Source organism: Globicephala melas, chromosome 15 (assembly GCF_963455315.2).
Source record: "Globicephala melas chromosome 15, mGloMel1.2, whole genome shotgun sequence".
NCBI classification, from domain to species: domain Eukaryota; kingdom Metazoa; phylum Chordata; class Mammalia; order Artiodactyla; family Delphinidae; genus Globicephala; species Globicephala melas.
Window position 1 is genome coordinate 36974479 of NC_083328.1, and position 13086 is coordinate 36987564.

The following is a 13086-nucleotide window of genomic DNA, read 5'->3' on the forward strand; positions in this document are numbered from 1 at the left end:
AGACTTTATTTTTTTTAGAGCAGTTTTAGGTTCCACATTGTGGAAAGTTCAGGGAGTCCTCACATACCTGGTACCTCCGTACACACGGCAGCCCCCCTGCAGTGGGATGTTTGTCACAGCTGAGAGCCTGCATTGACATGTCAGCATCACCCAGCGCCCATCATTTACCTTGGGGTTAAAATGAGCCATTTAATTTATTTTTATTTATTTATTTTTTAAATTTGTATGGTACTTTATTGGGTGTAAAATGAGCCATTTTAAAGTGTATTTCAGAGGTTTTTAGTATGTTCACAGTGTTGTGCACCCATCACTTTTATCTGGTTCTAAAACTCTATCTAGTCTCCCCAAGGAAGCCCCAGCCCCTGATACCCACTAATCTACTTTCTGTCTATGGATTTGCCTGTTTTGGATGTTTCCTATAAGTAGAATCATACAACATGTGCCTTCTGTGTCTGCTTCTCTCACTGAGCATTGTGTGTTCAGATTGTTAAAGTCTCATCCACGTTGTAGCACGTGTCAGTGCTTCACTCCTCTTCATGGCCGAGTGATGCTCCACCACATGGCTGGGCCACATGGCGTTTACCCATCATCTGCTGATGGACACCTTTTGGCTGTGTGGCTGCCGTGAGCACACGTGTGCACGTTTCCGTGTGGACCCCTGTTTTTCAGATACCAACTTCGTGCTAGGCAGCTACAAGACAGAGCAGTGCCCCAAGCCGCCGCGCCTGTGCCGCCAGGGCTACGCATGCCCGCACTTCCACAATAGCAGGGACCGGCGGCGGGACCCCCGGAGGTTCCAGTACAGGTGAGCCTGGGCCACGGGCGCCGCAGGGCCCTGGCCGACTTCTCTGGTGTGGGCCCAGCCCGGTGGTCCCCTCTGTTCACACTCACGTTGGCTCGAGGCTCTAGTTTAGGCAGCCACCCCTCTGCTCCCTTCACTCTCCCCAGAGGCTCTGGTGTCCAGCCAGCCGGCAGGTGCGGTCAGGGCGTGGCTCCTCCATTTCCCCCCCTCCCCCGGCCTCCCTCCTGTGACCTGTGTGTCCCTGCCAGCAATAGCACCTACTGGCAAGGAACTGGCCCTTGCGAGGCTGAGAGTCCCAGTGCCCACAGCCTAACTTCACCCTCTCCGGGGGACTGATGTCCTCGGGGTGGTGGGTTTGGGCCTCATCTGGTTTCATGCACCTGGCAGTCCTGGTCTCTTCCTAGGCCGTCTCCTCCTCACTCCAGCTGCCCTCACCTTGGTGCCCAGCTTAGCCTTGGGTTTGCCAACTTGTTGGATGGACCTGGCACTGAGCGGGATGGTGGACTGGGGACACAGAACCCCAGCGGTGCCTGGGCACCTTGGCCCTCACCTCGCTCCTCCCTTGGGTCCCGAGCTCTGTGTAGAGCTTGTTCTTGGAGCAAAGAGCCTCTCTCTAATAATTGGATGCCACCTCACCTGCCCGAGAGCCCTCACTTTCAGATAAAGTTGTTTTTATGACAGTCACTGTTCTGAGTAGTTTCAGTTGAGGGACAGAGAACCTTTGGCTTTTAGTCACCCGATGTCATCTTGAGAAGGTGAAGTGAATTTACTGTGTATCAAAGGGATGGAAAATCGTAAAAAATAAAAGTTTTATTTCCCACAGATGATAATTTTTTAAATAAATCCAATACAATAAAGCTGTCAGGAAGTACCTGAAGAATAGAGGGTATTGGGTAGGGTTTTCATATTGTAGGACCAAAGTCTCAGGTTCAATTTTGAAATAGTTTCACGGGGAGACAGAGTGTGGTCCCCTGGTGGGCTGGGCGGGGGCTGGGCCTGGTCTCCTCCTGCTACAGGAGGCCTGGCTGCGTCTCCGAGGTGCTTGTCACAGTGGCATCGGTGGCTCTGACTCACTCACTTCACATTTTGTGGAAAATGAAAACGGGCTCCTGAATGCCTTCTGGGTTCCACCAGGCACCTGCACTCCTTTTTATTTATTTATTTATTTATTTTTTGGCCGCCCTCTGCGGCATGTGGAATCTTAGTTCCCTGACCAGGGATCGAACCCACGCCCCCTGCAGTGGAAGTGCAGAGTCCTAACCACTGGACGGCCAGGGAAATCCCTGCCCTGCTTTTTTTTTTTGCCTGTCCTGGTGAGGAAGGGGCCAGTGCTTCCGGGGCTGGCACCCATGTCCCCTGGTGGTGCACGTGTGCTCAGCACTGTGCGGACAGCCTGACGCCCCAGGGCATGTGGGGAGGACATCCATCCTCCGCTGACTCCTCCTTGTCCCCCAGGTCCACCCCCTGCCCCAGCGTGAAGCACGGTGACGAGTGGGGCGAGCCCTCCAGGTGCGAGAGCGGGGACAGCTGTCAGTACTGCCACTCGCGCACAGAGCAGCAGTTCCACCCCGAGGTACGGGAGCACCCTCGGTCCAGGGACGGGCTCAAAGGACTCGCAGGGCTGAGCACCTATGGTTCTTTACACGGAAAGAATGCGATTAAAATCAGCAAAGGATCAAGGCCACAGGGGCGGGTCCTGGGGAGACCAGGCACGCACTGTGGACGGTGTGTCCTTCTCCTAGCCACCGTGTGTGGCCGTATTTGTGGCCATACTCACAGTACTGCCAGCTGGGAAGTCACCCAAGCCTTGGCATCTAGGGTTTTTACTGGGGGTCGGTCAGCAGACGTGGCTAACCTCAGTCTCTGGCCCCTGCAGAGGCTGAGCCAATGCTGCGTGGCCCAGGCCCACCTTAAGTCACCATGTGGCATGGCCCAGGGCCCTAGGTAAACAGAGACCCGACCAGGCAGGACATTCCAGGGACTCAGACATCACCTCCCTGAGCCCATCAAAGCCAGTCCTTCCTTTGGGGCATGCGGGTATGGACAGGGAAGCCATGGAGTTAACCCTTTGCTGCACACTCGGATTTGTGTTAAAAACGAACAAGCACACAAAGCCCCTGGACCAATGGGAGAGCATCAGAGCACTGGGACCAGGAGGATCAGGGCCAGTCTGGGAGCAGGCTCTGCGGTGAAGGAGCGCCCAGCTGTGCCCACTGGGGCACCTGGGCTCCAGGGAGGGGTGGGCTCCTGGTCTGAAAGGCTGTGGTGTTTCATTTCTTAAAAGTTTCTTCTGTCTAGAGATTCAGTGCTTCAAAGCGTGCATAAAACAACACTTAGATTCCTGATATTTGGAGTTCTGAATTGGAGACCTTTTGAAATTGCTTCTGTTGGTGACCCTTAAAATTTCAGTGCAGGTGCTCAGGGGATGGTCAAAGAGCCACAGGGAACGAGCAGTGTTTCGGGCAGGGAAGGGGGCGGGTGGCAGCACCCATGAGGGTGTCTGGGGCCTAGAGGCCGCTGTCCCTTCTGGGCAGGCTGTGCTGCGGGGCCACACCCAAGTGAAGCAGCCTTGGGTCTGGCCATGGAGTGGACGCACGTGGTCACTTAACAGGCATTTCTTGCCCACCTGCTGTATACCAGGCACTGAACCAGGTGTATCTTTCAGGAAGTGCCAAGTGGACAAGCTGACCTGATATGTGATTTCAAGGACAGGTGCTGCAGGAGCAGCCTCAGGCCCACACGGTTTCCCAGGCTGACTGGCCCTGCGCAGACAGGGCGTCCTGGGACTGCTGGGAGGAGTGGGGACGAGGGGTGCGGTGTCCACATCCTTCTTTTTCAGGATACCCCCTTGTGATTACCAGCTCTGGGCCTCCAGCTGGAAGGAGGAGGCCAGGCCCAGCCAGCTCTGGGCCTCCCACGGAAACAGGTTTCCAGTCCAGCCTCTCTATTTGCTGTTTTATTTTCATTTCCTAGATCTACAAGTCTACCAAGTGCAACGACATGCGACAGACTGGGCACTGCCCTCGGGGCCCCTTCTGTGCTTTTGCGCACGTGGAGAGTGAGTACCTTGGTGCACCCAGAGCAGGCAGGGCTCAGCCTCGGTCGGGGGCGGCTGGGAGGGTCGGCGGGGCTCTGGGCTTCATGGGGTTCAGCATGGCCCTGCCTCTGGACACCCCAGGGCCATGAGTGTAGTAATTTTGGCCAGGTGAGCCCATAAAGTCCCCAAAGGCAGAAACCATGTCGGTGACGGGAAATGCATAGACACGGCCCTTCCCCGGGGTTCCCGAGAGCTTCCTCTTAAAGCTTTTTGATTTGGGATTCCTGTTCTTATGAGCATAGTTGCAAATTCTGCTTTTACTATTTTTTATTTTAATGGGGAGGGTGGCTTTTCCTGTTGAAATTTTCCATTACTTTCTGCTGTTGGAGTTGTTCATGATTTGCTCTGGAAGACGCCAGGGTCCCATGCGGTCGGCTCGGCTCACAGCGGCTCTGGCCGACCCGTTAGAGACTAGCGCACGCTTGCTCTCCCTGATCTGTGGGGTCTTTTTAACCAAAGTCTCAGCCAGCAGCCACTCAAAGCCTGCCACCCCCTTTCTCGGCAGAGAGTCTTGGAATGGCCAGCGACTGGGGCTGCCGAGACCTCACCTCCACCAGCGGCCCCGTGGCCCCCAGCGGGCAGCCCGGACACGTAAGTGGACGGCGTCCCGAGGAGGGTGCCCGCTCTGCTGTTTGGTTTGAATCCAGCATTAGGTACACGGATGGATGTGATCTCTGGGTGACATGGTTGGAGGCGGCCTGCCTGCAGGGTTGGCGGCTCCTTATAGAAGAGTCTAGAAGAATCCTGGCTGAGTCCTGGCCCGGGTGTACTTGCCTGGCCTTGCCTTTTGCCAGACACGCACATATTGGCCATGTGCGAGGCGCGGTCTCTGGCTGAGTGTGAAGAGGGGCCCCGAGTCCATGGGGATCCCTGAAGGGCAGGAGAGGCGGGTCCCCAACGAGGTGTGAGGGCAGACCCAGGCGTCTCAGTGAGAGTTGTGCAGTGAGAGATGGGGGGCCTTGTGGGTTAGGACCCTTGTGCCCGTGCAGGTGGAGGGGACAATGGGGGGCTCCATCCTGCGTCCCGTCCGTCACTGTGGCATGGTCGTGGGCATGGTTGTGGGCTCCTTGGCTCTGCCTTACGTCTCTGAGGATGATCCTCTTCCTCGCACGCGTTTTTATCTGTCGTGTTGGTGTCACTGAGGAGGTGGCCGCCTGGGATTGGTTCTAGGAAGGAAACTGAAGAAAACTCAGGTGTTTCCCCATCCTGTCTTTCTTTCCACTTGGTGCTTTTCTGAAAAAAACAGAAGGACAGGAAAGGTGAGGACAGCTGAGGTGGGGTTTGCTTAGAGGAGCCCTGCCAGGCACACAGTTCATCACTGCTCCTTCAGCACGGAGGAGCATTCGGGACTGCCACTCTCTTCCAGTAGCAGAGCCGGCGCTTGGCAGAGGCAGAAGCTAGTCCCCTCCTCACCTTCTTGGTGGCTCCCAGGGGGTGTGACAGTCATGGTTTCAGGTGGCGGTCAGAGGGCCACTGGCTTGGCTCCCACTGAGGGCCAGGGTGGATGGATCCTCGGTGTGGCTTGTACCTGAAGAAGCAACAACCAGGGTGTTTGGACGGGGAAGCTGGGACCCTGCAGGAGGCGCCTCCGGCTGCTGGGCGGTGCCAGAACAGTGCGCCCACCCCTGCAGACAGACTCTCAGGGCATCCTTTGTCTTTTGTTAATTATTTTGCAACTTAAAAGTCACCGTGCTAGAACATATAGTGGGTGCCAGGGCTGGGGAAGGGATGGCAGTGAGGGCTCAGTGGGGAGGGTTCCTTTGCAGATGGAAATGTGGAACTGGATAAAGGTGGGGTTCGCACAACATCGTAAATGTGCCAAATGCCACTGAATCCTTCACTTTTTAAAAATTACTCTTGTGTGAATTTTGCCGCGATTTTTTAAAAAACTAAAAAAAGTAATGAAGCATCCTGTTTGGGGCTGGCTCTGACTTTCGGGCCCAGGACGTAGACAGCCTCAGGGCAGGCCTGGCAACACCATCTTCCTGCATGGTGCTGGGCTCCAGCTGTGTGTTGGGCGACTTTGGCTGAGCAGGAGCCCTGGTTTTGTCTCTCTCAGGTCTCCTGTTGCAGCAGCCCCGCAGGGAGCGCCCGGCAGCCCTGCCAGGTCTGAACGGGAAGATCGTGCAGGGGAGGGCATTGTGCTTGGGGCAGGTGGCGGGGGGTGGGGTTGGGGGGGCGAGGTTCTCATTCTCTACTGGTTGCCCCCTCCATCCTGAGTATATTTGTTTGTGAGGATTGTCACAAGTCCCGAATCCAGCCTTGTGCACAGTGGGTGTTCCCGCTGCTTCCTTTTCAGTGTAGAGAGAGTCTGGGTGAACAGACAAACCATGAACCTCAGTATGCATACTTCACCCTGGTGGGGGAGAGATGCCTGGAGTCTCATCACCTGTAGATGTGGTCCTGGGTTTGAGGAGTCTGTCTTGGGTTTGAATCCCTCCTCTACGACCGGGGAGAGGGAAGCGGCTTCCCCACTGCTTGCTTCCGGCTGTGGGGCCCACGTAGCTGTGCGTCGGCTCCCGCTGCCGGCACCCTCTCCTCACTGTGTCCAGAACTGGCCACATCATGTGACCTGCTGGCATCTCTCAACAGAAACACATTGTGAAATAATAGAAAATATGTATATTGGTCTCTTCTCCCCCTGGCTCCTCACACAGGACTCCAAGACCCTCATAATTCTTTTGTTCCAGTGAGGTGACTCTTGGTGGGCTCCTGGATGGGGCTGGTCACAAGAAAGACCAGGTGTGATTAGAAGCCTGGAACTTTCAGCCCTACCCCCATCCTCTGGGGAGGGGGAAGGGGCTGGAGATTGAGTCAATAGTGGATCGTGCCCACGTGATGACCCTCCATAAAAATCTCTAAAGTATGAGGTTTGGAGAGCATCCAGGTTGGGGAACACATCCATGTGCGGGAGGGTGGTGCACCCCAGCTCCACGGGGACAGAAGCTCCTGCACTTGGGACCCCTCCGGACCTTGCCCGGAGTGCGTCTTCACCTGGCTGTGCATCTGTGTCCTTTATCACATCCTCTATTACATAATGAGCCAGTAAACATAGTTACATGTTTCCTGGAGTTCTGTGAGCTATAGTACAATGGCTTGGGTTCCATTGTAGATGGAACCCAAGGAGGGGGTCATGGAAACCCTGGTTTACAGCTGGTTGGTCAGGCGCACAGGTGACAACTTGGGACTTGGATTGGCGTCTGAGGTGCAGCTGTGTCTCGTGGAACAGCCCTCAGTCTGTGGGGGTCTGTGCTGTCTCCAGGTAGCGAGTGTCACAGAGGAGTGTTTCCTCTTCACCAGCTGTGACTTTAGCACAACCTTTCTGCGTGCTGCGTCTCATGTCTGGCTGCAGACGCAGCTGAGTTCCTTTGGTGAGGCAGGGAGCTGGGCTGCTCTCCTGGGTGATGCCCACCCTGCTCCCCGGGTCAGGCTTCCAGCCCCACAGCTGCTTTAGGCAGGGTGCACCTGGATTCGCCCACCTCACAGGTCCTCAGTTACCCTGAGGTGGGACTCGAGTGTGTCAGTGTAACCGTTTCAGAATGAACAGCAGCGCCTCGTGTGGCCACCACCTCTGCTCGTCCTTATGTGAGACAGAACTCATTCAGGTGGGCCTAAGGCCAGGACTGGAAATTGAGGGAGAAGTTAAAATCCTCCAAGAAGTTACCGAGTCCGTTGTACTGCTCACCGCATGACAGGCCAGTAAGTCGAAAGATGAGTTGTTGGGGCAAGGAATAGCAACTTTATCCGGAAAGCCAGCAGACCAGGAGGACAGTGGACTAGTGTCCCAAAGAACCCAGTTAGAATTTAGGCTTCTTTTGTACTAAAAGGAGAGGGCGTATGGTTAGTTGTTGCGAACTTCTTGGAATCCTTTGTTCTCAAAGCTGTCTGCATAGGTCTGGTCACGTTCCTATAAACCTCCAACAAGATAAATGTTATGCTCTGTTTTGCAACTTTTTATCTCTATATGAATGGAAAAGTGATAAACCTTTAAAGGTCAGAACTTTGAGAATGGGCTATCCTGTGTATTTCAGGCTATAGGCAACATTCTTTTAGTGATTAACTTGTAGCAAAAGCAATAGAATACAAAGGTTAAAGCAAAAGAAATAATCCAATATGGAGTCAGATTTGTTCTTCCCTATTACAAAGTTTCCGTTAAAAAGATTCAAGCAAAGTGTTTCAATGTGAAACATCCAGTCTTCCCCTGGAGGACCACAACATTGGAACTGGGAACTGGCTCGTCCTCCTGTCTGACATTTTCAGCACATGCTCAAATAGATTTTGAGCATCCAAGAATCATGTGGGAATCTGAGGCGCTGGGGTCAACTCGGGCCGCCTCTGGGCATGGGTTCAGGGGCATGTGGTTTGGTCGTGACCTTAAGGGAATACGTCGATTGGGGTGTTTGGAGAAGCTCGGACCTCAGCATGGGTCTCACTGTCCCAAACGAACCATTTTCGTTTAAATTGGGGGTGAGGAATAGAGGACAGCTTCCCTTCCCCATTTTCCTGAATCTCAGTCAACTTTGACAGCAGAACTGAACGTAAGTGAAAGAACTCTGTGCTCTATCCGGGGCAAGCTGCTCTCACCGGCCTCCCTCTTGCCCCGTTCCAGAACAGTCACGCACAGCTAGGTGCCTGCTCAGCACACCTGAAAGCTCCTGTGTGATGGTGGGTTGCTGACATTGCAGAGCATGAGCTCCCCTCCCCGCCCAGCACAGGTGCAGGCCCAGGGAAGAGTCGGAGGGCCCCTGGACGGGGACAAGGCCCCACGCAGGAGCTCTGGGACTTTATCCTGAAGGCGAGCAGAGCTGTTTCAGGGCAACCTGGTTTCTTCACAATGTAGCTTCTCCTTAGAGCGAGGGTCTCAGGTCTCTGGTCAAGGCCTTCGGAGGCCAACAACCAAATTGGGGTGTGTAGGGGGGTCACTTCTGGGTGGAAAGAATGCAAGGAAACCAGAGAAACCAGGACGGGCTCAGAGTTGAGCTGGGTGTTGGGCATCAGGCAGGAGGAAGGGGCCCCAGTCAGGGCCTGTGGCTTCTTCTCTGCCTTCTGTGAATCTTCTGGGTCCTTCTACAAATCCAGAAATCAAACAAGGAAGGAAGGGATGACCTAAGCCACCGCCACAAGTTCAAGTTCACTTAACATAAGATTAGGCACAAAAATCAGAATAACACTCAGATCTAAAGAACGTTTTTTTGTTTTGTTTTTTGTTTTTGTTTTTGGCTGTGTTGGGTCTTCGTTGCTGTGCGTGGGCTTTCTCTAGTTGTGGTGAGGGGGGGCACTTTTCATTGTGGTGCGCAGGCTTCTCATTGAGGTAGCTTCTCTTGTGGAGCACGGGCTCTAGGCATATGGGCTTCGGTAGTTGTGGCATGCAGGCCCTAGAGCGCGTGGGCTTCAGTAGTTGCATCACGTGGGCTCTAGGGTGCATGGGCTTCAGTGGTTGTGGCGCGTGGGCTCAGTAGTTGTGGCTCGCGGGCTCTAGAGTGCAGGCTCAGTAGTCATGGCACACGGGCTTAATTGCTCTGTGGCATATGGGATCTTCCTGGACCATGGATTGAACCCATGTCCCCTGCATTGGCAGACAGATTCTTAACCACTGCACCACCAGGAAAGTCCCTTGGTGCAGTTTTCATGCTTATGTTTGACCTGAGAGTACAGGTCCTGAGCTCTGCATGCAAAGCCATCCTCGTGCAGTTTCCCCAGAAGGTGGCTCATGGGAGTCAGGATTTTTACATGCGAGAGAGAGGAAAAAACTATTCCCTCGGGCTTCCCTGGTGGCGCAGTGGTTAAGAATTCGCCTGCCAATGCAGGGGACACGGATTTGAGCCTTGGTCTGGGAAGATCCCACATGCTGCGGAGCAACTAAGCCTGTGCGCCACAACTACTGAGCCTGCGCTCCAGAGCCCACGAGCCACAACTACTGAACCCCGAGCGCCTAGAGCCCGTGCTCTGCAACAAGAGAAGCCACCGCAGTGCGAAGCCCGCGCACTGCAACGAAGAGGAGCCCATGCTCGCCGCAAGTAGAGAAAAGCCTGTGCGCAGCAACGAAGACCCAACACAGCCAAAAATAAATAAATAAATTTTAAAAAAAAACCAAAACTGTTCCCTCTATCCATTTAGGTTTAGTGTCTGGGGTCCCACAAATTAAACTGACCAAAGGCAAATTAACTGGAGAAAATGTTTATTTCTTATTCATTTGGAGGCTAGACCTGGGGGCTTATCTACCCTTTTAACAAAGAGCAATAAATTGTGGAGAAGTGACAAGACAAAAAGGGTTTCTGCTTACAGGGAACTAAATTTGGGAAGGTAAAGATATGGGGGAAGTAAGGGAGGATGAGGGTTATTTTAGTGAGTTTGTTGTGAGGCTCAGCCTCCTGCAGTCCTTTGGGTGATTAGCGTTCTCAGGTGGTTAAGCTGTTCCCTTCCTCTTGGGAGGGAAGGGATCACCTTTATGAAGGGAAATTTATAGGCTGTCTCCAGGCAGAAAGGGTGAGGGCAGAGAATAGCCTTCCAGGAAATCATTTGTCTCAGGTGTTGGACTTCCCACGACTTGCCCGGCTCTGGAGATGCAGCCCTGCCTGGGAGGCTTTCTTTGGGGTTCGCCGTTGTGGGTTCAGGGAGCTCTCACCTGCCTTCACATGGACCGGCAAGGAGCGCAGAGATCCACATCAGGTGTAGGAACTGGAATCCAAGAAAACTGATGCAGAGGCAGCAGATTTGAAAGCCTTTCTGTTTCATGGACTTCAGTCCTTGGCCTTTTCTTTTTCTTTTCCCCCCTTTATTTGTTTGTTTATTTTGGGCTATGTTGGGTCTTTGTTGCGGTGCGCAGGCTTCTCACTATGGTGGCTTTTCTTGTTGAGGAGCACAGGCTCTAGGTGCACAGGCTTCTAGAGAGCAGACTCAGTAGTTGTGGCACACGGGCTTAGTTGCTCCGCGGCACGTGGGATCTTCCTGGACCAGGGCTCGAACCCGTGTCCCCTGCATTGGCAGGTGGATTCTTAACCACTGCGCCACCAGGAAAGTCCTAGTCCTCAGCCTTTTCTGCCTTCCGAGCAAAGCTTAGGTCTCTGTGTGTTTTTAATCAGCTGCTTTTTCTTCCAACAGCCAGTGCTTTTTCTGTTGCAGGCAAAGCGGAGAGATTCACCTGCTGAAGGCAGCCAGAAGGCCAGCGAGCAGGACAGTAAGCAGGTACTACCCGAGGCGAGATTTCACGTTCTCTTTGCGACTAGACTGCTGCCTGTGTAGCCCGTCACTTACCCCTGACTCACGCCGTGACCTGGTTAACATCCATTTATAAAACAGCTACATTCTTATATTCTTCTTAAAGTCATCTGTTCCATGTGTCCTTTGTTTTAATGTTTTAAAAAGTGTGCCGTACCTTGGAAACAACAGAACCAAAACCTCTTAAAGTTTCCCCCACGGGGAAATAAGAGGTGCCCTTCGTGGCCCTTCTGTGTGAGCGTCCCCGGGGCAGCCGTGACAAAGCTCCACAGACCGAGGCTTAAACAACACGCAGTGATTCCGTCTGGAGCCCGAAGTCGGAGACAAGGGTGTCAGCAAGGTTGGTTCCTTTTGGGGACCTCCGTTCTTGGCCTGCAGGCGCCGTCTTCCCTCTGTGTCTGTGTCTGTCTCCAGTGGTCCCTTTTCCATCAGGACATCAGTGCTATTGATCAGGACCCCCCCCATCAACCTTGTCTTAACTTGATTCCCTCAGTAAAGACCCTGACTCTAAGCAGGTCCCGTTCAGAGGTGCTGGGGGTCAGGACCCCAACATCTGAGTTTTGGGGGCACAGTTGAGCCCATGGCAGCATCCAGGGTGAGCCTGGCTTGGTCTCCCTCTCTCGGGTCACAGTCTGGAGTTGTTTTCACCTCTGAGAGAACTAGTGATCAGAAACTAGTGATCAATGCATTCTTTCTCCTCCAAGGGAGGCTACATGGGGGCTTCCTGCCGTGCCCCCCCCCGCCCCCGCCCCCAGGCTTCTGCTAAGTCAGGCCCTTTCTCTCTGTTCTGTGCGACATAGCTTCCTGTACGCTCGGTAAACCAAGTTGTTTGAGAAACAGGTTTTTTTCTCTGGACACAAGGATGCTTGTTTTCCTATCACTGTAAAAGGCAGAGGGAGCTTTACATGCTCCGGAAGGCCTGGGCTTGGCAGGATGCGCAGCGAGCACTCACTCTCTCTGGAGGCTTGTCACCTGTCTCTGCTCTGAGCTTTATTTTAAATTCCCAAGTGGACAGGCCCTCACAGTTCCTTTTCTTCTGGTTTTCTTAGTGCCCTGAAGGTACCTCCTGGGGGATTTTTCAGGGCAAGATGTTCAGGCACTATTTTTCCATTAGAAGCTTCTGAAGCACATTTTTGAAATCAGCAGGGTGGTTGAAAGTAAAAATACAACCCAGTTATCTTGTCTTTTTTTTTTTTTTTAAAGAGATTGAAATCGAGAAGTTGTTCATTAAGAATCTGAAACATGAAATGTTAACAGTAGTGTAACCAACAGGGTACGTGACCGCAGTCTCAGGGCTGAGGAGGAAGGGCCTGGAAAGGAGTGGGGCTCACGGCGGGGGAGCCCAAGATGGCTGGGAGGTTCCCAGTGTGCGAGCTGCCCTCCCCCTTGGGCGCTGTGAGTAGACTGGCCAAGTTCATCTACCAGCCAGCACTCACCTGCACTCAGAGACCCCCTCCATCCTGTCCCAAAGCCAGGCCCGGTTGGAAAGCCAGAGGGCCCCTAGGCCAGGTTCACTGGTCCCAGCATTTCCCCTGGGACCCCTGAAGTTCCCGCTCTGTTTGAAGGGTCGGCTGGAATGCCCAGTGGACGCCGTGGCTATGAGGCCAGCCTGGTGGCTCTCTCGGGTGAATGGTGCTCAGATGCTGCTCCAGGCACCCCTTCCCTGCATGTGGGCGCCGTCCGCTCTGGCTGGAGGAGAATTCTGGCCACCTGTCCCTGGGACCTCCCATCTCCTCTGAGGCGGCCGCAGGACCCCATGTCCCTGGGCCTCAGCAGCAGCTCTTGTTTCTGGGCCTTCGATCATTGGGTCAGAGTGGGGAACACAGGGCGTGTGGTGTTTTCCTTGATAAACTGAGGCGGTTCAGTTCGCTGGTTAGCCCAGCCCACTCCCCAGTGTCCGTCTTCCTTCCCAGGGGGCCCCTTTCTTAGACACCCCCTGCTTGCTGGGCGGCACTCGGTGGTTCCTGCC

General features: G+C 53.9%; 1 protein-coding gene across 7 annotated transcripts in view; it reads left to right on the forward strand.

Annotated features, from left to right (window-relative positions):
• UNKL (unk like zinc finger) overlaps nt 1-13086 on the forward strand; it is a 45109-nt gene that overhangs the window by 15010 nt on the left and 17013 nt on the right. For 6 of the 7 annotated variants that reach the window (XM_060285400.1, XM_030872208.2, XM_060285395.1 and 3 more), the window contains 5 exons: nt 670-805; nt 2258-2375; nt 3776-3860; nt 4405-4490; nt 11022-11084. In XM_060285400.1, coding sequence (XP_060141383.1) covers nt 670-805; nt 2258-2375; nt 3776-3860; nt 4405-4490; nt 11022-11084 — 488 coding nt within the window. Of the gene's footprint in view, nt 1-669; nt 806-2257; nt 2376-3775; nt 3861-4404; nt 4491-11021; nt 11085-13086 lie in introns of those variants that run through there. The other variant, XM_060285398.1, reaches the window with a different exon arrangement.